General features: G+C 41.6%; 2 protein-coding genes across 5 annotated transcripts; one reads left to right on the top strand and one right to left on the bottom strand.

Moving 5' to 3' along the window:
* Positions 1 to 1604: 1604 nt before the first annotated feature.
* Positions 1605 to 4621, bottom strand: LOC117482490 (alpha-ketoglutarate-dependent dioxygenase alkB homolog 4-like). Of its 4 annotated transcripts, none has more exons than XM_034130574.1 (4): positions 4485 to 4621; positions 3282 to 3470; positions 2753 to 3047; positions 1605 to 2021 (listed from the first exon to the last, which is right to left on the bottom strand). In XM_034130574.1, the coding sequence occupies exons 1-4, from the start codon at positions 4587 to 4589 to the stop codon at positions 1792 to 1794; spliced, it is 819 nt and encodes a 272-aa protein (XP_033986465.1). In that variant the 5' UTR covers positions 4590 to 4621; the 3' UTR covers positions 1605 to 1791. The 4 variants fall into 4 exon arrangements, with proteins under 4 accessions (XP_033986465.1, XP_033986466.1, XP_033986467.1 ...); XM_034130575.1 differs by having other exon boundaries at positions 1605 to 2018; XM_034130576.1 differs by having other exon boundaries at positions 2840 to 3047.
* Positions 4622 to 5108: 487 nt separating this feature from the next.
* Positions 5109 to 23647, top strand: LOC117482491 (leucine-rich repeat and WD repeat-containing protein 1-like). Its single transcript, XM_034130578.1, is given in 22 exon segments — positions 5109 to 5166; positions 6460 to 6562; positions 7390 to 7624; positions 9107 to 9226; positions 11620 to 11671; positions 11674 to 11765; positions 11848 to 11890; positions 11893 to 11939; positions 12982 to 13205; positions 13207 to 13345; positions 15387 to 15438; positions 15441 to 15497; positions 16735 to 16835; positions 18568 to 18618; positions 18621 to 18780; positions 19237 to 19309; positions 19996 to 20139; positions 21002 to 21108; positions 22115 to 22189; positions 22192 to 22275; positions 22618 to 22727; positions 23444 to 23647. Coding segments are annotated over 21 exon segments (2208 nt in total). The 5' UTR covers positions 5109 to 5166; positions 6460 to 6482; the 3' UTR covers positions 23606 to 23647.
* The last annotated feature ends 917 nt before the right edge of the window (positions 23648 to 24564 follow it).

Raw genomic sequence — 24564 nt, 5'->3', positions numbered from 1 at the left:
CCGGCTTATAATAAAACTCCGGTTGTTATAATAACGCCTCTCGATCAACAACAGTTGAGCAGCAGCCAACGGACCCGGATATCCGGCAAAGGCCTTCAACATAAAAGAGTCGCAAACAAGGTTTATTGCCAAAGTAGGTTTACATATAGGAGCATTAGAAGGTTCCTAATTTCTCTAAACGCCTGCTGCTTCCCCTCCTCTCTCCTCGGTTCCCCTCCTCGACTCCTCCGCTCGCATCTCCTGTGGGCGGGACTAAGACGGGATAGGAGTCGAGGAGGGGAATTAGAGAAAAGAGAAACCTTCTTAGTGTATAAAATATGGTGCATATAAGACAAGGAGCATAAAATGCAACTATTCAAGTGATTAAAATACTGCAATATTGACATTAAATATGGATGAAAAATAGATATACGCTGTAAACATTTAAAAATAATTAAAAAATATCACGTTACAACGTGCAATGTGTTCGTAGGGTTGTGCAGGACTGACAGTGTTAAGATATGTATATGTTCATTTAACAGTTACTTACCTGTTTATTATTTTAATTGTACCTTTGATTGTATTAATCTTGTGTGAATCTGTGCTGTCCTGTTTTTCAATCTCACTCTGTTGCTGCTTAATTTCCCCACGGGGATTAATAAAGGTCCTTTGAGCACCAGGAAAAGCGCTATATAAATCAAATGTATTATTATTATGATTGTCTTATTAAAGGTAGGGTAGGTAACAAGGCCGTAACCATTGAGTCAACATTGGGGGGGACACAACATTATTTTTTTATATACATTACATGTTACTTGTTAGACACTTTTATCCAAAGCGACTTACATACTCAATACTGTGGACAATCCCCACAGGAGCAATTTGGGGTGAAGTGTGCCCAGGGACACAACGACATGCTGACTGCAGAGGGGTTTGAACCTGTGACCCCCTGATCCAAACACCTACACACAACCCACTGCGCCACACGCCTCAGTTATGGTAAATTCGGCCTTAGGTAAGAATGGAGAAACCAGCTAGAATTTGAAAGTACACAACCAAAAACAATCTGCCCCTTCCTTCAGACTTCCTTACAGAGCCCCTCCTCCAACACACACGAACACGCCAATGAGGGCACGAGATAAGTTTGTGCACAGATGGAAGGCTGACAGGCAGGTAGGCCAGCCAGTTATTTTAGCCGGGCTCAGATGATTGGTCGTGCTTTTTACAGCGCCACGGCTTCCACAGATTTTGGTCAAAGCATTTAATATATTCATTGCTATCGGGATGTTAAGAGCATTCCATGGAATATAACAAAAAGTGTTTCTGAAGTGTATTACCTACCCCACCTTTAATGTAATATAGAGTCTATGATGGGACTGAGGGTTAGTGGGGGTCTTGTTGATGAGGCCGGTAGCAGAAGGAGAGGTACGGTCATGTGGAAAACTGGCATTGAAAATGGAGCAAAATCACATTTTTTTTATATTATTCTACAAAATATATCAACATGAGATCCAGTGGTGCAAGAAAACTGAAGAGGATCAGGGCCACATGAGAAAGGAATGTGACAAAAATATAAAAAACCTTGAGTTTCTGAGAAAAAAAGTCAGACATTTTCCATTTAAATCTCTGTTTTATATACATTATTTATTGTATTTTTATAATTTGTTTCCTTAATGTTCCAATCCAATTTATTTGTTAAATATTTCAGTACAATGCCCACATTTTCCATATTAATAAAAACACTTTAACCAAATTAATTATATACAAAAAAATAAAAATGTCCCAGGAACAAACATAGTATTTGAGCCGTCTCTATACAGGCGTCCCTCTGAAGCTCAGTGAGATGTCCAGCAGCTTCGCCCCCATCTCCTCGTGCCGCCCCCCCGACAGGAAGTCCTCCGACAGCTCTCTGAAGGTGCTGCACACTCTGCGATCCTGAATATCTTCCCGTCGGATCGAATGTTTCCATCGGTGTCTCGCCTCTCCGAACAACACCAACAACGACCTCCGAGGAAGAAGCACGGAGACCTGGACTTCCTCTACTAGGATTAAAAGAATAATGTCACATTCACAGTATGGAACACATGACTTTCAGCCTGAGACTAGAAAGAGACAAAGGTGAAGCTCTCTGGGAAAAATGGGACACACACCTAACACAAAGAGGTGATAACCTGCCTTCCACTTGATGTTTTTCTGTTTAAAGGTCCCCTATTATACTGTTTTTCATCAATATCCAGAACCTGTCTCTCATTGGCTGAAACACCAAACAGATCATTGCAGCATCCCATAATCCCCTCTGTTTCAGCCCTGTTTCAAAAGTGCTGATTCTCTGTCTGTTACTTTAGATGAAAATAAGAGCCCCTCCCCACGCCCCTCTGAGAGATATTTGGTTACAAAGAACACAGTGGTGCTCTAGGTGGAGATTCAGGTGATAAGGTGGGGGGTTACCTTGGTTGGTGATTGGCTAATGGTTACACAAGACAACATCGTTATGACATCATAAAGTGGCCAAAATCTGATCAGCTCATTTTCAGACAGGTTTTTATATAAATGGATCAGGACAAAAGAGAGAGAATCTTTTTTTCTGAAACTTTCAGAGTCTCTTTACACAGAGGGGACACATATAAAGTGGATTTTGCATAATAGGTGACCTGTAAAATAAGAAATTAATTAAAATGAACATATAAACATATTTGAATTATATGAATATTTGACACGACATAAAGCACTTTGAATTGCCTTGTGTTGAAAGGTGCTATATAAATAAACTTGCCTTCAAGCCCCGCCTCTTTAAGCCTCTCCTCCAGGGACATAGTGAGCGTAGTGTCTGACAACATGTTGACAGTGACGAGGCGCTCACCCCACAGCCAGCTGTCGTCCAGGTGGGGGTCGATGGAGGACCCTCGCTGGGGAAGGTATTCCAGGTTGCACTGCTCCACCGGTCTGAAGTCCTCTAACGACGCCTCGCTCTGCATCCGGAGGACCAGAGAGCGGCTCACAGCAGGGAGTCCAGAGAAACTGCTGAGGCGCACCTTCTGCTTCTTGAAGTTAACTTTGGGACCAAAATCCTGCAACGATAAGAAACAAATACTTTAGTTTAATTCATCAGATATTCATAATAATAACACAACAACCAGAGGGGATTATGGGATTCTGCAATGATCTGTTTGGTGAGACATGTTCTGTATATAACTGAGACCTGTGATATACTGTTGATAAAGACTGTAATAGGGGACCTTTAAAGCCAAAAACAAACTACACATGTTCATACTGTTTGTAGATGACGTTCAGAAGTCTCTCACCTGTTTCCTGCGTCCTGACTGCGAGTCGTTCCAAACGTCTCGATCTATCGTCCTGATCAGTTCCACTTCTTCCTCCTCGGAGATGAAGTCCTCCTGCAGGAAGACTCCGGGGAAAGAGAAGCACGAAGAGTCGGCATCTCTGGGAACAGCAAGCCTCGTCTCAGGATCGTACAGGAACTGATGCACAGCCTTCAGAGACAGAAACAAGATAATACAATTTACATTACAACAGTAAGACATGGCCTTACTGATATTCTATTCAGACAGTGGCAAATATATGCAAGACTGTCAATAATAAACAGTCAGCAGTGTAGAATAAGTTTATTATTATGTATTTATTTCTACAAGGACCATGCATCTCAGATCTCAGAAAAGAGAAGAGATGAATTATGCCAGATTTTAGCTAATAGCTCATTTCTATCTGCAGTCCTCAGGCAGATACGTAACAATCAATAAACACTAAAAACATTGCATAATCTCTATCACACACCCTTTATAAAACATGATTTAAGTACAGGTCAACAAAATAATACATAGTACGGTTAAAATATAATATTACAATACAGTTAAAATGGAAAAACTCAGATTACAGAGTAATTCATGTTGGCATGACTGGTTGCTTAATACACCATGTACTCGTGTAGAAATAGTAGTACCACCGTGGAAAAATACTCAAGTAAAAGACCCGCATTAAAAGTCTTATTAAAGTAAAAATCCCAGCATCTAAAAGTACCAAAAATACATACTAATTATGATTAATAACTAATAACGTATCTTGTGGTTATATTGATCAAGCCAGCTGGTATTATAGAAAGCTTTACCAGCTGCAACATTAGTGCTTAAATACATCACTCATTATACAATAAAATATAATGAGCATTATTTAGAAAGGTGCAATTATGCATCACAAGTACTTTTGGTATGTTCACGGAAAATATGTATATAATTTTACAGTGGTCATATTTTGGTATATTTCTACACTGTGTGGTATTATTTAAGTAAGATATTTTAATCCTTAGACAACCACTGATGTTTAAAAACATAAAATAATAGGAAAAGTGATTTATTTTAACGAGAACTTGTGTTTTGATAAAATGTGGACTGTCCATTGAGGGCTTCCGTAGTTCTTTTTAAAGTGAAGCTAGCTGAGAATACAGCTGTTTCCTGCTGATAAAAACACAGTTTTTACACAGATATGCTTACTTTAGGTTCATTTGTCTCCAGCTGTTCTTTTCCCTTCACATTTTCACACTTTAAACACCGCCGGATGCCTTTACAGGCGCATGAAGCAGAGCCGTCATCCTGCATGTTCTTCTTCTACGGCTGTCCTGACTCCTTTGCATTTTCTTCTTCTACTGTTAGTATGTAGGTAGAGAACCTGCCTTGAAAAGGTCAACATCGCCACCTACCGAACCGTTTGGGCTATGAATTCAACACACTATGAATCATATTTCCATTTTAGTGGATTAATTCACTTTTGTTGTTGTTTATTGGGTTACTCAAGTAGTTTACTTCAGCACAATTTTAAGGAAGGTGTTCTGAGTTTTATTATTTTTAGCACTAAAAAGTAATTACAATGTGTAGTAAAAACCTCTGAATCTTTGTTGAATTGAAGTATAAGTAGTACAACATTGAAATAGTCAAGCAAAGAACAAGTATCTTAAAATCACTACTAAATAAATCCACTTGGTCACCTTTGACCACTGTGATAGTAAAATGTATGGCCTGTGGGAATTACACAGTGCCTGTCAGGCTAAGCTCAGGGTGAAAAAGCCCTTTGTTATTACACCGTAACCCACGCCCACCGGAAGTACGTAGACTTTCCCCGCGAAAGCTCGGTTTCCAGGATACTGATTTCATTACTAAAGTTACAGAAGAAGCACCGGTAAGTACATTTATCTGCAAATATTGGAAAAGACACTAACTTAAAGTGTTCCTATGGACGTTTAATGTTCTGAATCTGCTCTTTAACTCAATATGAAGTTGTTTATTGACTGTTTTTACGTTGTAATGTAGAAATACAAATACATGTGAGTCAGTGAATCCAACATGGCGTGTTGTTGTCGATTCTATTAATCCTCAAAACTGTGCCATGGTGTAACCTTAGGCTCTTTTTATACAATAAACAACAACAGCAGTGTTAGCAGAAGTATTTGGACCCTTTACTTTAGGAAAAGTAGATATGAATGTCAAAATACTCTTGTTTCTAGTAGAAGTATTGCGATCAAGTTTATACTTCAGTACTGGTTGTGAAGAAAGATGTCCTTCATACGTGATTTATTATTATAAATAGTTATGTCATTATCAGATTTACACAGAAGAGGATCAGGGCCTGTGACTAAGAGTAGACACATATATTTGTTTCCAGAAAAGGCTTTTGTTATATATATGTTTCTGAGATTGAAGTCAGAATGCTGAGATTAGAGTCCAAACTTTTGTTATCTCCATCCCACAATTGTTTGTCATGTGGCCCTAATCCTCTTCCTTAAGATTTTACAGGAAAAGTTCTGATGCACAAATTAGAATAGAAGAATAGAATAGGGAGGGATGAAACCCTCTTTAATGGTCTCACATGCAGAGCACACAGCACACACAGTGAAATGTGTTCTCTGCTTTTAACCCATCCTAGTACCAGGAGTCTAGCACTAGGAGCAGTGGGCAGCTATTGTACAGCGCCCGGGGAGTGAGGGGGGAAGGGGGGTGTCCGGTGCCTTGCTCAAGGGGGGCAGGGCAAGGTGAACTGGGACCTCTCCAAGTAGCAGTCCACACTCCATATTTTAGGTCTGGTCGGGGACTTGAACCGGCGAAATTAATCACCTCATGAAGGAAAATTCTTCTGAAATGACCCAAATCTTTTACATGAATGTAGTGGAGTAAAATAATTTACCTTTATCTTTAGTAGCATACAGCTAGTCAAATGGAGTAATATTTTGTATTTAGCTTTATAAAAGACCTGAGTACCTCGCCCACCACTCAGACCCCATGAGAGAAAGACCTTTAGGTTTCTGCTCGTTCACTCCTTTGTTTTCACGTGTGAGTACTCAGGGTGTGGTCGGTACCCCCTGCTGTTTATAAAGCACCTGAACGCACCATCAGTGATAACAGAGGAGAAACAGACCTCAGTCCCACGGGAGGACTCAACACCGAAACTATTCTCAACAGTTGTTTCTCTCTCCAGGGTTTTTAACTCTTCAGATAATCATGGAGAAGATAACAGAGAAGCTCCTGCTGGAGAAAGGCTCTCCAAAAGCCACCAAACTGGAGAAGATCAAGACCCTGAAGTAAGTTTGTTTTGTTGACATGTCGTTACATTTGCACCGTTACTCTACCTATAAGATGCACTAGAATAGAAAACATAATGTATTTAATCGTACATTTCTCTACCTTTGTTTTAGCTTTGCAAACATTTCTGTCACACATGAATAAAGTACAAAGTACACAATACATTTGTGTTTTTTTTTTACTTATACAGTAGAGGAACCCCACGTTTGACCCATATTGTAAAGTTAGTTTGGCTACACAGAATCGTCATTGCACTGAAGACCTAAACTCTCTTTCCCATGGAGCAAAACATGTTTACAACAAACAAAAGGGATGTTATTTCAAAGTTGAAATGTGCTGGTATTTGAATTTATATTTGATATGTTAAGTTTTCTAGTGTATGCTGATTGCTTTGTGGTTATACATGCCCAAGAACTGTAGAAAAAAGCTATTTTTTAATGCAAAATCGTCCCCTTTTTCTTAAAGAATAATGTCTTGTTTGATGCATGGTCCTTGTTTAATAAGGGCTAATTAACTCACTATTCACTCACGCAACATCACTGTTTTACTCACACTTGGATTAGGACTACTGTTTCTGATTTTTTTTTCTTTGTACTATTTCTGATTTGATGTAAAGTGTCTTTGAGCACCAGGAAAAGCGCAATAAAATTAAATGTATGTTAAGACCATTTTATTAACTTTTTAGTACCCTTTTAGGACCTTGTTAAGACCTTTTTAAGACTTATTAAAGACCTTGTTAAAAAGCGCTATAAAATTAAATGTATTATTATTATTGTTAATTATAATTAAACAAAGTTTGGTTTCTGACTGACTTTCTTCTCCCCAGCCTCTCTAAGCTGACTCTGAAACTGGAGGATCTCCCGGTGCCTCTTCTCTCCCGTCTTTCTTCCCTGGAGCGCTGGGATCTCTCTGGGAACCGACTGGAGGAGTTTCCCCGCCGCCTGGAGCTTCCTGCGCTCAGACACCTGGATCTGAGCGACAACCAGATGGAGGACGTGACGTCTCTGGAGGCTCTGAGCGGCCTGGAGGAGCTGAAGCTGGAGGACAACCTCTACATCACCGTGAGTGCAGGAGGATATCTCTGTGTTTGATAAGATAAGAAGCACTTTATTGATCCCAATTTGGGAAATGTTTGCGTTGCAGCAGCATGAAAAGACAAGTCTAAGTCAACTTTATTGTCAATCTTTCAGTTTGTGTGTACAGACAGAGAGATCGAAATACCGTTTCCCACAATCCAGAATACAAAAATATGTATAAACCAGTGGTGAACCGTCAGGGCCTTCAAGGTATTCAGAGAAGATCTTCTGTGAAGGCCATCATGAAGCAGTGATCGGGATCAATAAAGAACTTCTGATTTAGCCTTACATTGAGAAACAGAAAATATAGAATTGATTATTTTAGCTAAACGTTTACATTGTCGGGAAGCGCTGCGCCTACGTCTACAAGGCCAAGAAGTGAGCGCTCACACACACACACACCTGAGCAGTCGGTCACATGACTTCAGTCTGACTCGTTTGTCGTGAGTCGTCATTTCTTAACGCGTACTCTCCATGCCTACGTTTCCCACAATGCAACAGTGCAATGACGATCAGACGGGGGTCAGTGATGATAAGTAAAAGGTCTGATTTCCCACAATCCCCTCTGCCGGCCTCAGCTCCCAGCATGCTCTAGTGCTGCATGATGGTCCCAGCAGCTGCTGAGACAGGAAGTGACATCACAAACAGGATGTGACATCACAGCGAGTCTGTACAGAGATCCTGCAGGCGCCCAGTGATTATGTCATCCAACAGAACCAATCAGCACGCAGCGAGAGGCCGGGAGGGGGGTGGGGCATGATCTCCAGTTTTCAACCTGAGACCCCCAGACTGTCACTCAAAATACACCTGAGAGAGGAGAGGTGTGCAAAACAGGAAACACTAACAACCAGTTTTGAGAATAATTTGTTTAATCTTTTGGTTATTTTTGGTGTTGCCATAATGCCAAAAAGGGACAAATATTCGTTTTTAACATTTTTTTTTAAACAAACTACCAGATTTATTTTGAGACACGTTTTCTAAATGTGTGTTTTTTTGGCGTGATCCGAAAAGTGATATACAACATTTTTAATCAGTTCATATTTTATTTTGAAAGGACGCCCATGTTCAAATATATAAATGAGAACCTGAATGTCTTCTTATAGAAAAGTTTTCATGAGATACTGGGTTTTAGTAAAATAGCTTCTGGTTTCTACTTGGATTTCTGAGGTAGCAAATAGTGTGTGTGTTCGTGTGTGTGTCTGTCTGTATGTGTGTCTGTCTGTGTGTGTGTCTCTGTGTGTGTGTCTCTGTGTGTCTGTCTGTCTGTGTGTGTGTGTATGTGTGTCTGTCTGTCTGTGTGTGTGTGTGTGTGTGTGTGTCTCTGTGTGTCTGTCTGTCTGTCTAATGAGCTGTGAATGACTCGTATGTAAAGAGCGCTGAGGGGTCAAACAGACCTGATAGAGAGATATATAAGTACAGTCCTTTTACCTTTCTTGTGTTTGATTGAGTGTTATCTTTCCTCCCCAGGTGAGTGATAACCACAAGCTGATGGTGTTGCTTCCCAAACTCAGGATGTATAACGGGAAAGACGTCACGTCCTCCGCTAACCACCTGCGCTTCGTCTACAGTGCGAACCTCCAGACACGGGTACCATATACTTCCTCTTATTATGGGATTGAAAGAGTATTCTGTCTGTAAACCATTGTTATACTTTCTACTCAACGTCTCTAACTGTGTCTCTGTTTGTCGCGTAATTTTTTTTAATTGATCTATTCATATCTTACACGTTTCCCACAATCCAGAATACAAAAATATATAAAAATGTATATACCAGTGGTGAACCGTCAGGGCCTTCAAGGTGTTCAGAGAAGATCTTCTGTGAAGGCCATCATGAAGCAGTGATTGGGATCAATAAAGAACTTCTGATTTAGCCTCACATTGAGAAACAGAAAATATAGAATTGATTATTTTAGCTAAACAACGTTTACATTGTCGGGAAGCGCCTACGTCTACAAGGCCAAGAAGTGAGCGCTCACACACACACACACACCTGAGCAGTCGGTCACATGACTTCAGTCTGACTCGTTTGTCGTGAGTCGTCATTTCTTAATGCGTACTCCCACATGTTTCCCACAATGCAACAGTGCAATGTGGATTAATGTGCACTGTCCTTTAAATAAATAAATAAACAAACAAACAAACAATGACGATCAGACGGGGGTCAGTGATGATAAGTAAAAGGTCTGATTTCCCACAATCCCCTCTGCCGGCCTCAGCTCCCAGCATGCTCTAGTGCTGCATGATGGTCCCAGCAGCTGCTGAGACAGGAAGTGACATCACAAACAGGATGTGACATCACAGCGAGTCTGTACAGAGATCCTGCAGGCGCCCAGTGATTATGTCATCCAACAGAACCAATCAGCACGCAGCGAGAGGCCGGGAGGGGGGGTGGGGCATGATCTCCAGTTTTCAACCTGAGACCCCCAGACTGTCACTCAAAATACACCTGAGAGAGGAGAGGTGTGCAAAACAGGAAACACTAACAACCAGTTTTTTGGTTGTTAGTTGGTGAATCCAACATGGCGTGTTGTTGTCCAACATATTTATCCTCAATACTTCCTCTTATTTTTGCCGCTGCTTTTAATTGATCTATTCATATCTTACACGGCACTGTAACTTTTATTCATGTTTTTTTTGTAATGTTTATTTTATTATCTTTAGCACACACACACAGGTAACACACACCACACACACACACACCCTATAGCTGCAGGAACACACAGGTAACACACACCACATGACACACACACAGGTCACTCACACACACACACTTTTTAATGACTGTTTTTAAATGCCTTTTTATATATAAATGTATTTATTAGGATAAACCCCCGACAAAAGCAACATCTTACAGACATACATGAACAAAATAACAGAAAGCAAAGCATGACAAACCACGTACAGTCTGTTAAGTCAAATTCATGAAGTAATACATACAATCATTACAATGTGATAGACTGTAGTGTCTAATGGCGCATTTCCACTACACGGTCGGCCTCGGCCACACTCGGTACGGCTCGGTACGGCTTGGCCGCGTTGGGCCTTAACAGGGCCGACTCACTTCATGCTGCGCTTCCATTACAGTTTAGGAACTGGGGTAGTTACTATAGTAACGCAGTGTAGGCGGCGCCGTGACGTCATCTTCAATGAGAAATCCAGAAAAACAACACAGCCGTTAGCTGTTAGCACTCAGAGCTCACAGCTCCTTATATATGTTCAGAAACTCGACAAAGTTAAACAAGTACAAACCACAGACTGCCTGTGTCATGGTGAATACAGTCGCTGCTTTATTTATGTCTGTATAGGCCGTTGTTGTGAGTGTGGACGGTCGGGGCATATACTGCGTTAGCTTAGCCAATCTCCATCTAGAAAAAACGAATTTTAAAAGGTTTTTCGCCTGCCGTCTGTCTGCAGACTTGACAAAGCATTAATTCATGGTTTTTCTAACCGGTATCAGTATGTTGTTACTTCGGCATCATTTTGAAACGTGTATTACAATTAAATCACGGTCAAATATGTCCATCTTGTTGTAGTTCTAGCCCTCTTGCCAGCGCTCCTCTCTAGTTTAGCATACTCAGCCCGACTCAGCCCTGTTTGTTGGCCCCGATAGAACCACAATTTTCTAGGGCCAGAAAAGAGGTGAAAAAGTGGCCCCGCGCCGTGCCGCCCGGTAATTGGCCTAGTGGAAGCACAACCAAAAAAGGGGACGGCACGACACGGCACGCTTAAAGCGAGCTCCGCGCTGCAGTGGAACTGCGCCATAATAGATCATCAATAACAAGAGCAGCTGAAAGTGAGATGATAATGCTGAAACAAACCCAATGATGCATTTTCTGTAAAGCCCTTTGATTTGCCTTGTGTTGAAAGATGTTGTATAAATAAACTTGCCTTGCCTATAGGATGTAACGACGGCTCTGTCTGTAAACCAGTGTTATACTTTCTAAGTCTCTAAAAGCGTCTCTGCTCTTGATTTATTCCAGATCATTGCAGTTTGGGAGAAGCACTTTAGTCTCCCGGACCCCGTCACGGCGGAGAACTGTCGGCTCTGAGGAAAGACTTTGTGATCGCAGCCAGTCAACAAGTTCGATTCGGACCCAGCTCCGTCAGCGACTTCACCAAGTGGAGGGTAAGATCTGGAGGGTGGAGACATGGTACCGTGTGTTCTGTTCTGTCTTTGGGCTTTTTTTTTATTAACGTTGTGTCTTCAGGTGGAGATCATGGCGAAGGAGTATCTGATCTCTCTGACTGAACCAAAGAAAGACCGGAGATTCAAGATTCTCCTGAACCCAAAGAGACTCAAGTAAGCGTTCAACACGCCCTCCAGTGATCCTCCCGGGCCCTTTCTCTTTCTCTAATTCCCCTCCTCGACTCCTCCGCTCGCATCTCCTGTGGGCGGGACTAAGACACGAGGATAGGAGTCGAGGAGGGGAGAGGAGGGGAAGCAGCAGGCGGTTAGAGAAATGAGAAATCCTCTCCTCTGAGCGGTCATTTTAAAGAGACGTCCATTAATGATGACAGGAGGCACAGCAGCCCTCTTAAAACACGTTGCTGTCAAAAGAGATGATTTCCACCGCAGGCCTCGCTCGACTTAGTACGGTTTTGTTAGGCCTTGTTAGGGCCGGCTCACTTCATGCTGCGCTTCCATTACAGTTTAGGAACTGGGGTAGTAACTATAGTAACGCAGTGTAGGCGGCGCCGTGACGTCATCTTCAATGAGCACCCCAGAAAAACAACACAGCCGTTAGCTGTTAGCACTCAGAGCTCACAGCTCCTCATATCTGTTCAGAAACTAGACACAAGTTAAACAAGTGCAAACCACAGACTGTCTGTTTCATGGTGAATACAGTCGCTGGTTTATTTATGTCTGTATAGGCCGTTGTTGTGAGTGTGGACAGTCGGAGCATATATTGCGTTAGCTTAGCCGATCTCCATTTAGAAACACGCATTTTAAAAGGTTTTTCGCCTGCCGTCTGTCTGCAGACTTGTCAAAGCATTAATTCATGGTTTTTACTAACCGGTATCAGTATGTTGTTACTTCGGCATCATTTTGAAACGTGTATTACAATTAAATCACGGTCAAATATGTCTTGTTGCAGCGATTCTCTCTCTAGTTTAGCAAACTCAGCCCGACTCAGCCCTGTTTGTTGGCCCCGATAGAACCACGATTTTGTCGGGCCAGAAAAGAGGTGAAAAAGTAGCCCCGGGCCGGAACTAGGCCTAGTGGAAACGCAACCAAAAACGGGCCCGACACGGCACGCTTAAACCGCGCTCCGCGCCATAAGATGTTTTGTAAAGAATAATTTGTGGAGTTGTTTTAAACTTTGTGTATTTCCTTTCCTCAGGTTGTCCCAGTGACCCCCACCAAGAGGAAACAGCTTCCCTCTGAGAGGATCAGTCTGACGCCTCGGAAGAAACTACGACACTCAGATCTCCCAGAATCCCCGGCCGAAAGCAGTCCTCGTAAATCCAACCGTAAAGTACAGATGCTAACGGAGAGTAGCATCTCAGTGAGGATGAGCCCCCGAAAGAAGAACCAGCCTCCCCCAAATCTCACCCCCGTCAGAGGAGCAAACGACTCCCCGCAGAGGAGCCAAAGTTCAGCCAATCAGAGAGGAGGAAGTGGAGGTGATTAAACAGAAGAAGAAAAAAGAGGAGCTGCAGAAAGAAGATGTGATGTCATCATTTAAGAGCTGCGGAAACACACAGGTAACACACACACACACACACACACACACACACAGGTAACACAGGTAACACACACACACACACACACACACCACACACACCACACCACAGGTAACACACACACACCTAGAGCTGCAGGAACACACAGGTAACCACACACACACACACACACACACACAGAGACACAGGTCACACACACAGAGACACAGGTCACACACACACAGGTACAGACACACCACAGACACACACACACACACACAGAGACACAGGTCACACACACACACACAGAGACACAGGTCACACACACACAGAGACACAGGTCACACACACACACACAGACAGGTCACACACACACACACACACACAGAGACACAGGTCACACACACACACAGAGACACAGGTGTCACCACACACACACCACACACACACACACACACAGGTAACACACACACACCTAGAGCTGCAGGAACACACAGGTAACACACACACACACAGAGACACAGGTAACACACACACACACAGAGACAGGTAACACACACACACACAGAGAGACAGGTAACACACACACACACACACAGGTAACACACACACACACCTAGAGCTGCAGGAACACACAGGTAACACACACACACACAGAGACACAGGTCACACACACACAGAGACACAGGTCACACACACACACACACAGACACACACACACAGAGACACAGGTGTCACACCACACACACCACACACACACAGAAGACACGAGACACAGGTCACACACAGAGAGACATCACACACACACAGTGTCACACACACACCACACACAGACACACACACACACAGAGACACAGGTCACACACCACACACACACAGAGACACAGGTCACACACACACCACAGAGACACAGGTGACACACACACACACACACACAGGTAACACACACACACACCTAGAGCTGCAGGAACACAGGTAACACACACACACACACACACACGGAGACACAGGTCACACACACACAGAGACACAGGTCACACACACACAGGTGTCAGACACCACACACAGACACCCACACACACACAGAGACACAGGTCACACACACACACACACACAGAGACACAGGTCACACACCAGACACAGGTCACACACACACATGTCACACACACACACACACACACCAGACACAGACACACACACACACAGAGACACAGGTCACACACACACACACACACACAGAGACACAGTCACACACACACCAGACACACACACACACACACACAGAGACACAGGTCACACACACACACACACAGAGACACAGGTCACACACAGAGACACAGGTCACACACACACAGGTGTCACACACACACACAGACACAGACACACACACACACACAGAGACACAGGTCACACACACACACACACACAGAGACACAGGTCACACACATACACATAGACACAGGTGTCACACACACACACACACACACAGGTAACACACACACCCACTAGAGCTGCAGGAACACACAGGTAACACACACACACACACACAACAGGTCACACACCACAGAGACACAGGTCACACACACACGGTGACAGACACACACACAGACACACACACACAGAGACACAGGTCACACACACACACACAGAGACACAGGTGTCACACACACACACACACACACACAGAGACACAGGTCACACACACACAGAGACACAGGTCACACACACACACACACACACACAGACACACACACACACACACACACAGAGACAGGTAACACACACACACACACACACACACAGAGAGATAGGTAACACACACACACACACACAGAGACAGGTAACACACACACACACACACACACACACACACATACACACACACACACACACAGTCTACAGTCTGCCATACCTTTGGTTGTTTTGAATGTCCTTTTTTTTGCCAAGATTCTCTCGTAACTTGTTAACTCTGGTGCTCCTTGAGGACAAATCCTATCTGTTATTAAAACAATATGTCCATCTTCTCATTCTCTCTCTCCTCTCTCCATCTTCCTCCTCCTCTTCCTCTCCTCCTCTCCCTCAGCCGGTGTCTCTGAAGCCTCTCCATGTTCTCCAGTGTCACAGTAAGCAGGACAGCAAGAGGATTTCTCCACTCAGCTGTGGGCCTGTGCCTTTGAGCCTCAGTCAGAAACAGGTACATCCTCCAGAAACAAGGCCGATTTAAATAACACTTTACATTTGTACTGGTAGTAGCAGAGGGGGAAAGCAACTACGTGCATTTACTAAAGTACTGCTGATTATACTTGACCTGTTAAACCCGCAGCCCCCGTACACCTGCGGGTTTAACAGGTCAAGTATAATAAGCTGCGGGTTTTCTTTTCACGAAACTGTGTCTCAGGGCTTCTTAACATTTAAAAACCTATGAATGTGTCATACCCACTTAACGGGAAGAAACTCAGCTAACTGACGATACCAACCATTTTCAGATTCTACAGGTATTAGTATCATCACTGTACGATCATAACTCAGACTTCACAACACGTAGCATTACGGAGGAAACATGGCAATATGTCTTACCTTCTGCTGTTTTCTGATCAAAAGTTGTCTTCAATGGCATTAAAACGATAAAAACGCTGCTGAAGGTTAATCCAATGTGTCTGTCACTTTGAAATGATTTCTGATAATCCATCAGCAATAAACCTAGTTTTCAGAGCGTAAGATAGCTTTCGACTGCGTGCGCATAGCTTTCACTTCTCAATGGTAACGTGTGTGTGTATATGGACCTTTCCCTTCGATTCTATTGGCTCTAACGGTTCAAAAGAGATGTCAATCATCAAAATCGACCAATGGGTTCCAGAGAAACGGGAAATACACCCATTTCCACCCAAATGACCCCAAAGGTGTTTGTTTGTTGCTAAATCTCTCTAAAAAGGTCAAATTGCACTTGTTTTGCATCAATCTTGATTCAGGGTACTTATTATATGTTATAGTTTGGATTCCTAAAGCTTTTAGTCTACTATCCCATCATTCAAGGGTGGTTTTCACTATAAGTAATGTTTTTCTTTTGGACGGACATTTACATTTATTTAACTATGTTTTACTTTAAAATAAAAACGTCTATATTGATTCTGACTTTTCTACATCCAACTCACAGGTTTATCATTGCTTTGAGAAAAAAGATTATTAATTTACCCCTTTTAGAAGGGAAGATATGGTCATTTGTTCTGGGAATGTCATTTTCTTCTGAAAAAGGCTCGGGGCTTAACAGGTTAAACATTTCCAAATGGGCTGTCACATGGGCTATTCCTGTTTAATGCTACATTATCTACTTAACTGTAGCTACTTTTTATCTAATAATGTTGCATTTTTCTGCAGAATATTCATATTAAATTAAATGAAACATCATAAACTCACTCTGTCTTTATGTCCAGGCTCTGGAGGTCGTCTGGTGGCGACGTGCGGAGGAGATTCTCTCTGTGTGATCGACTGTGAGACCGGGATGGTGATGAAGAAATACAAAGTCTCTGGAGAGGTTAGTGCAGCTCTCTAAGAACATCTGATTATAGAACAAAGGACCCTCTGATGTATTGAGGTGTGTCCTTAATGTCTGCAGAAACTGAATTATTCCCCCTCCAGGAGTTCTTCTCTCTTATTAAACTTGATAAATGAAATCTCTGCTGATTTAAAGGTCATCTATCATGCTATTTAGGCAATAGCATAGGTCTCAGATATATACAAATATATAAAAAACATGTCTATGAAGTGTTTTGCTCAAAATACCAAACAGATCACCCATTCTAGCCATGCCTCATATCCCTCTATTTCACTTCCTGTTTCAAAAGTGCTGATTTGGGGTATAAAGCTTTAAAAAATAAAAAGGAGGGGTCTGAGCTCATGCGGGACCCGGCAGCTACTGTCTAAACTAAATACTGCCGTGATGAAACGCCATATCATGGATTATCAAGGATTATTTCTGAAACAGTATGGAGCTCAAAGGCTTTCTCTCTTGCCGGTTATACCACAAGGTGAGTTCCTTTTTATTTCCTGCTTCTTCACACACATGCTCTCCAGTACAGGTTAGCTCTGAGTGTTAGCGATGCTAATGTAAACACAGACCATATTACGTCCAAAACAGTCGGGCATTGTTTCTGATAGCAACGTTTCTGATAGGCCCGTGGGTCCACATTTCAGATATTACGTCATCAAATCAAATCAAGTTTTATTTATAAGCACATTTAAAAGCGATTTTTGGTCGAGCCAAAGTGCTGTACATGTAATAAAAACACATTACTGCAATCACATTAAAAGATAATCATTTACAACAGAGATATAAAAAACAAAACACAGGGAATAGTCAGGTGTCATGCTCCGCTCTGACTAGAAGGCGAGGGAAGGAAAGTGTTCCCTCGGGTTTTGAGCCTGGTCTTGGGCACTATCAGCAACAGCTGGTCAGCAGACCTTAAAGCTCTGGCTGGGGTGTAGCGCTGGAGGAGTTCAGCTATATAGGCCGGAGCCAGCCCATTTTGTGCTTTTAAAAACAAATAAAAGGATTTTAAAATCAATTCTGAACCGAACTGGAAGCCAGTGCAGTGAGGCCAGAATTGGGGTGATGTGGTCACGCTTTTGTGGCCAGTCAGAAGACGTGCAGCTGCGTTTTGGACTAGCTGCAGGTGTTTTAATTGAGGCCTGGTCCATACCCACATACAGAGCGTTGCGATAGTCCAATCTCGAGGTTACAAAGGCGTTCATATCGGACGCAAATCTGGATCAGCTCCGTTGTTCCCCGTTTTTAGAGATTTGGGTACAGAGGAAAAGAGAGAGGGTTTTATTTTCTGACGCTGCGTGAGTTCCCCGACACACCGGGCCACATATTTATGTATAAAATACATCAAAAAGTGCATTTTGCATGATAGGTCCCCTTTGAGTAGAGCTGCTCCATTTAAAAAAATAAATAAATAAAACTGAACTTGCAGTTTTATTTTTGCTGCAATTTACTGAATGATGGGCCAAATTCAAGTTGATTTTAAAGTAAATGAGGCTGAATTTGAAAGCAAAACGATGCGGCCATCTTAGTTATTTAACTGTGGGAAACCAGAATCGTGATAAATATTTAATTAATTGTGCAACCCTAGTTTTTTTTCATCATACGTTTATATATTTTCCAAAAAGTCTTTAATGTGAATACCCTAACTTGCAAAGTAACTACTGTAAAAAATAGGCAGCAGGACTTCACTATAATGATTGTTGTTATTTGATATATCCAGGAGTTCTTCTCTCTGGCCTGGTCCACGGTGCTGATGACCCGTGGGGGGGGCACTCCTCAGCTCAGCCCTGCAACGTGCTGGCAGCGGGGGGGAAGAGAGGTCTGGTGAAACTCATCCATCCCAGAAACAACGTGGCGTTCGGAGAGTTCAGAGCCAGCAGGAAGTCTCTGTCCGTGCTGTGCTTCAACCACAGGCAGGGCAACTTCCTGTTCAGTGAGTACACCACCTTTAATACTACAGAAGAAGAAGCTCTGTGTGTGTTTTGAGGGACGGTCCATTAAATTGCAATATACTAATTAATTAACAGTCACCCATTACTTTATAACCATTTTAATATTGGAAAAATTAGGACGTTCTTTGTGTAAAAGTAAATTTACTTTGGATAAAAGCGTCTAACAAGTAATGTAAAAGTATCATTTCTAACTGGTTTTACTTATTTTAGTACGACCATTTTCTGCCACTTTTACACTCCTACACTTCATTAATTTAACACTCATATCTACTAGTAACTTTTTATATTAATAACATGTCTTAATATACACTTTATTCACGCATCATATTAATTGTTTTCCACTTGTTTCAATTTGGAAACCACTGCTTTACATTGTGATTGTAGAAATTCAGTTTTTTGTTTGTGTTCTTGAATGCATCTTGTTGTTCCTCTCGCAGCGGGATCGTACGATAACAAGATCGTGATGTGGGACATCGGGGGGCTCGACAGCCAGTACAACTACAAAGTCATGTGAGTATTTAAACTCCTTTCCTCCATATGTCTACAAATCAATCTTAAGAAATCCTTTCCTAAGCACTAAGGACATTTTGAACAGACGAGGAGGACATTTTGAACACATGTGGAGGACATTTTGAACAGACGAGGAGGACATTTTGAACAGACGAGGAGGACATTTTGAACAGACGAGGAGGACATTTTGAACACATGTGGAGGACATTTTGAACAGACGAGGAGGACATTTTGAACAGACGAGGAGGACATTTTGAACAGACGAGGAGGACATTTTGAACAGACGAGGAGGACATTTTGAACAGACGAGGAGGACATTTTGAACACATGTGGAGGACATTTTGAACAGACGAGGAGGACATTTTGAACAGACGAGGAGGACATTTTGAACAGACGAGGAGGACATTTTGAACAGACGAGGAGGACATTTTGAACAGACGAGGAGGACATTTTGAACAGACGAGGAGGACATTTTGAACAGACGAGGAGGACATTTTGAACACATGTGGAGGACATTTTGAACAGACGAGGAGGACTTATTTCTTGTAGTTTTTGCTGGGGTTTATTGGTTCTAATCAAACATGTTAATAAATGTCATATTTGGGGCTTTTTAAAATGTACATATTCAATAAGTGGATTCTTTAAATGTATTCTGACGCCATTTTTTTAACTTTGTTTTCATGCAGTCAGCTGCTGGTGCTGGAGGTCAGCTCCCCCCCCCTTCACCTCTGCCTCCCCCCCTCCTCCCCCTCCTCCCAGCTGCTGACGGCCTGTGAGGACGGGCTCTACTTCTACAAAACACAGCTGGAGACCAAGAGCTCCAACAAGAGGTACACCTGCAATACAGAGCTAGAACCACACAGACAGAGCCAGAACCGCACCAATAGAGCTAGAACCACACAGATAGAGCTAGAACCGCACCAATAGAGCTAGAACCACACAAATAGAGCTAGAGCTGCATCAATATAGGTAGAACCGCACCAACAGGAACAAAATGATAATCGGTATTCCTTTATTTTAGCGTCAAAACACTTTTATTAGTTGCATTTTCACATTTACATAAACAGAGTAATGCTCGTACTAATGTTGTTCTACATTTCTGCTAATTTAAAAACTAGGGCTGCACCATATTTGTAAAAAAAATGATATTTATAGTATAATACACATTACATGACATGTTACTGTGTGACATGCTTTTATCCAAAGCGACTTACATACTCAATACTGTGGGCAATCCCCACAGGAGCAATTAGGGGTGAAGTGTCTTCAGGGACACAACGACATGCTGACTGCAGTGGGGTTTGAACCTGTGCCCCCCTGATCCCAACACCAACGCACTAGCCCACTGCGCCACACGCCTCCCTAGCAGAATTATATTGAATATGGACCAAACACCGTCTTATTTGAGTCAATCTTAGTTATTTAATTGTGTGAAGCCCAAACCGTGATACATTTTGTATTAATTTTGCAGCCCTAGTTTATCCTTTTCTTTTATATGCTCTCAGAACATCAACTTCCAAAACTGCTTTTATGTTAATATCATCATTTGTGAAGTAATTAGTAACTAACACTGTACAAAGTAAAATATTTCCCTTTTTTGCGCCAAACTTTTTCTGCTACAATAAATGATTTGTTTCATTAGATAATGCATAAAACATCATTTAATGTAATATATGGTGTGTTGTTTCTCAGTCGCTCAAAAGAGATGGAGATCACGTTCCCTGTTTATAAAAAGGAGGACAAGGATCACGATTATCACACCGTGGACGGACTCAGCTTCCTCACGGACGACATCGTGGGTAAGAGACGCTCTTTACTTACTTGTTGTTTGGTACCACATTTTTTTGACTTGAATACTATATTTGATACACGTCATACTTCTACGTCCAAGTAATATATTAAATGTTTTGAAATGTTCTCACTAATCAATACTTTACTACCTACTTTATTGCTACCACTTGATGGCGCTATAGATCATTTTTGTTAGCACATATTTCATAAGGCTCTCAATAGGGCTGTGCGATTATGGCAAAAATCATAATCACGATTATTTTGGTCAATAATTGATATCACTATTATTAAATACGATTATTCATTGACTTTGAAAACATCCATTTATTGAACTTTAAAACAAATACAAATAATAATTTGAACAGTATCTTTTTAACTGTTGATTACCCTGAACGTGTAATTCAACTGAAAAACCAATACACAAATAAATAAAATAAATGATACATTTAAATAAATAATATCAAAATAATAAACAAGATCAACAAATATTTTGGAGCGCACTTCAACAAGCTACTAAACTATATAAATATGATAAATACAAATAAATTAGACTAAAATTAATTAGTCACAACCTAGCAAAGCAAAATAATCGTTTTTTTCGATTATGTTGTTTTCGTAATTGTGGCAGGCCAAAATCGTAATTGCGATTAAAATACGATTAATTGCACAGCCCTAGCTCTCAATGGACATTAGTGTATCCAACCATGTATTAAATATTAAAAACCCAATTCTTAACATGTTTTTGCTGGTAGAAAAATAAATACATTGATCAAATAAAATAAAATTGAACTAATTGGAGTTCAAATACAATAACATTTAATACAATTGAAACAAGTTACACTAAATATATCCACATTTCACTACAATATACTGCAAAAATAAATATAGTAGTGTAATAATATCAATATAGGCATCGTTTAAAACCTGGTTCTTGATGGAATTGTACAGTAACTAAAATGGTATAAATATCTGTTCATTCCTCCTCCTCCTCCTCTTCCTCCTCCTCCTCCTCAGCTTCTAAGAACTTTCTCCACAGCAGTATCTATCTGTGGAGTTTGAGCAGAACGACGGCCCAGCGACCCGATAAGAGAGCCTGAGTGTGAGTGCTGTGGTTCTGATGGAGCTGCAGTGGACCAGCACTGAGGTTCCTTACCTGGCTCTGAACACCTGTCCAGGTGAGTCATCTCTTCATCTCATCTTCACCCTAACCCTTCATCATCATCGAGCATCATAAGGCATTATGTACCTTTTCATAGCATTCATCAGCTTTGTTACCAGTTGACACGTAACAGGAATTTGATTTGGTGTTGTGGTGCAAACATAACATTAAAAACACAGATAGAAAACTATTTAAAGAAAACGATAGTAACATTTAAAAATACAGTAAAAAACTATAATGCTTTACGTGTGTGTGTGTCAACATCTTTCTTCTCTTCTCTCTCTCTCTCTCTCTCTCTCTCTCTCTCTCTCTCTCTCGCTATCTCTCGCTATCTCTCGCTCTCTCGCTATCTCTGCAGGTCGAGGATACATAGTGTGTGGAGATGATAAAGGCCGGCTGTGGACGTACCACATCACCAACCTGCAGAAGAACAACTTCCAGAGCGGGAAACCCATCCAACCCACACAGGTATTCATCTGCTCCGAATCCAACTCTACAACTGTGATCAATAAAACATAGTTAAAATAATATACTAGTGTACGTGTTACACATATGATGTTAGGTGTGACACATTTTTCTCTATGTATCTACCTTACTAAAAAAGTGACTTAAAGTTCATACTGAGAGGATTGACCGGAGCACAGAGGATGCTTCAGGCTGACTTTAGTGAATCACGGGACCCTGTTTCTCCCATTAGATGTGGACATATGCACACATTAAGACACAACAATCAATATATACAAAATAACAGTCAGTTCAATATCTTTGAGAAATGTACATTAGTGCCAGAACCAGTCTGCTCTGACAGTGGAATCTATCAGTCAATGTTTATTTATATAGCCCAATGTTACATTTGTCTCAGTGGACTTTACAGTTTGTACAGAATATGAATACGACAATACGACACCCTGTCCTTGGACCCTCACATCGGGCAAGGAAAAAACTTCCAAAGAAACCCCACAGTTAACGGGGAAAAAACCTCGAGGAGAAACAGAGGAGAATCCCTCTCTGAGAACGGACAGACGTGCAATAGATGCCGTGTGTAAATTCAAAAGATAATACATTTACAACGTAGGTAGTCCAAATGCTTGAAAATGCATGTGTCTATAAATAAGAACAAGATGGATCCCGTGGGAGCCAATGAATGAACTTCCTCCTTATGAAAACATGTTTTTGCATTACAGGTGTTGGATTGGCCGTCCCCGATGAGGAAGGGCCTCGGGGGGGTGGAGGGTCCCTCCATCAACAGCGTAGCGATGGATCCTGAACTCCAGTACCTGGTGGCCCTCAGCGACAAAAACATGGTGATCGTTTGGAAGAGAGCGGAGAATTTGAGGAAATGCTGAGTTTCATTTGTAAGAAAAACTGATCAGACTGTACCACACCATGTTGGTATTTGTTGTTTCTCATCACACAACATGACTATCTGTTTGTCGAAGATACTTCTCCATCATTTGTGATCGTTTGGAAGAGAGAGGAGGCATCATGAGGAAATGCGGAGTTTCATTTGTAAGAAAAACTGATGTGTACCACACCATGTTGGTATTTCTTTGGGTTGTTTCTCATCACGAAAACTTGACTATCTGTTTGTCTTAAGATCATTCTCCATCATTTGTTCGGGGAAAGTTACCCTTATGTTGACGCCATGGGGAAAAGTGTCATAGCTATTGTTGGCCAGACAGATTTAAGGAACAACATGGTGATCGTTTGGAAGAGAGAGGAGGCATCATGAGGAAATCCTGAGTTTCATTTGTAAGAGAAACTGATGAAAAACTGATGAGACCATGTTGGTATTTGTGAGGTATTTGTTGTTTTTCATCACAACAACATGACTATCTGTCGGTCGAAGATATCTCTCCATCATTTGTTCGGGGAAAGTTACCTTTATGTTGATGCCACAGGGAAAAGTGTCGTAGCTATTGTTGGCCGGACAGATTTAAGGAATCCAAAACCTGTTTTTTAAAACAAAGTATAACGTAAAATTGAGCAGTTTCAATTCTGTAGAACTTTATACTGATTTACATAAAAGATGGTGCTGTTGTGAACAGTAGCTAAGGGTAGAGAATTGTCCTAGTTGCTGTGTGACACGTCGTTCTCTGTTATTGGACGTAGTGTATATATGAGTTGTTATTATTAGAGTCAAGATTTAAAGGCTCTGTTGTCATTTGCACAATAGCTAAAGCGTACCTACAATTTTTTTCCAGAAACGATAGAAGGCTTAAGAACAGACTGCTTTAACAAATGCAACATACTTAAGACTTAGAAGTAAACAAATGGTGACATAAACATGAAAGCATATAGCATG

The sequence above is a fragment of the Trematomus bernacchii genome, unplaced genomic scaffold (assembly GCF_902827165.1).
Source record: "Trematomus bernacchii unplaced genomic scaffold, fTreBer1.1, whole genome shotgun sequence".
In the NCBI taxonomy this organism is placed as follows: Eukaryota; Metazoa; Chordata; class Actinopteri; order Perciformes; family Nototheniidae; genus Trematomus; species Trematomus bernacchii.
Note: the sequence above shows the minus strand (reverse complement) of the source record. Positions and strands in the feature narration are given on the sequence as shown.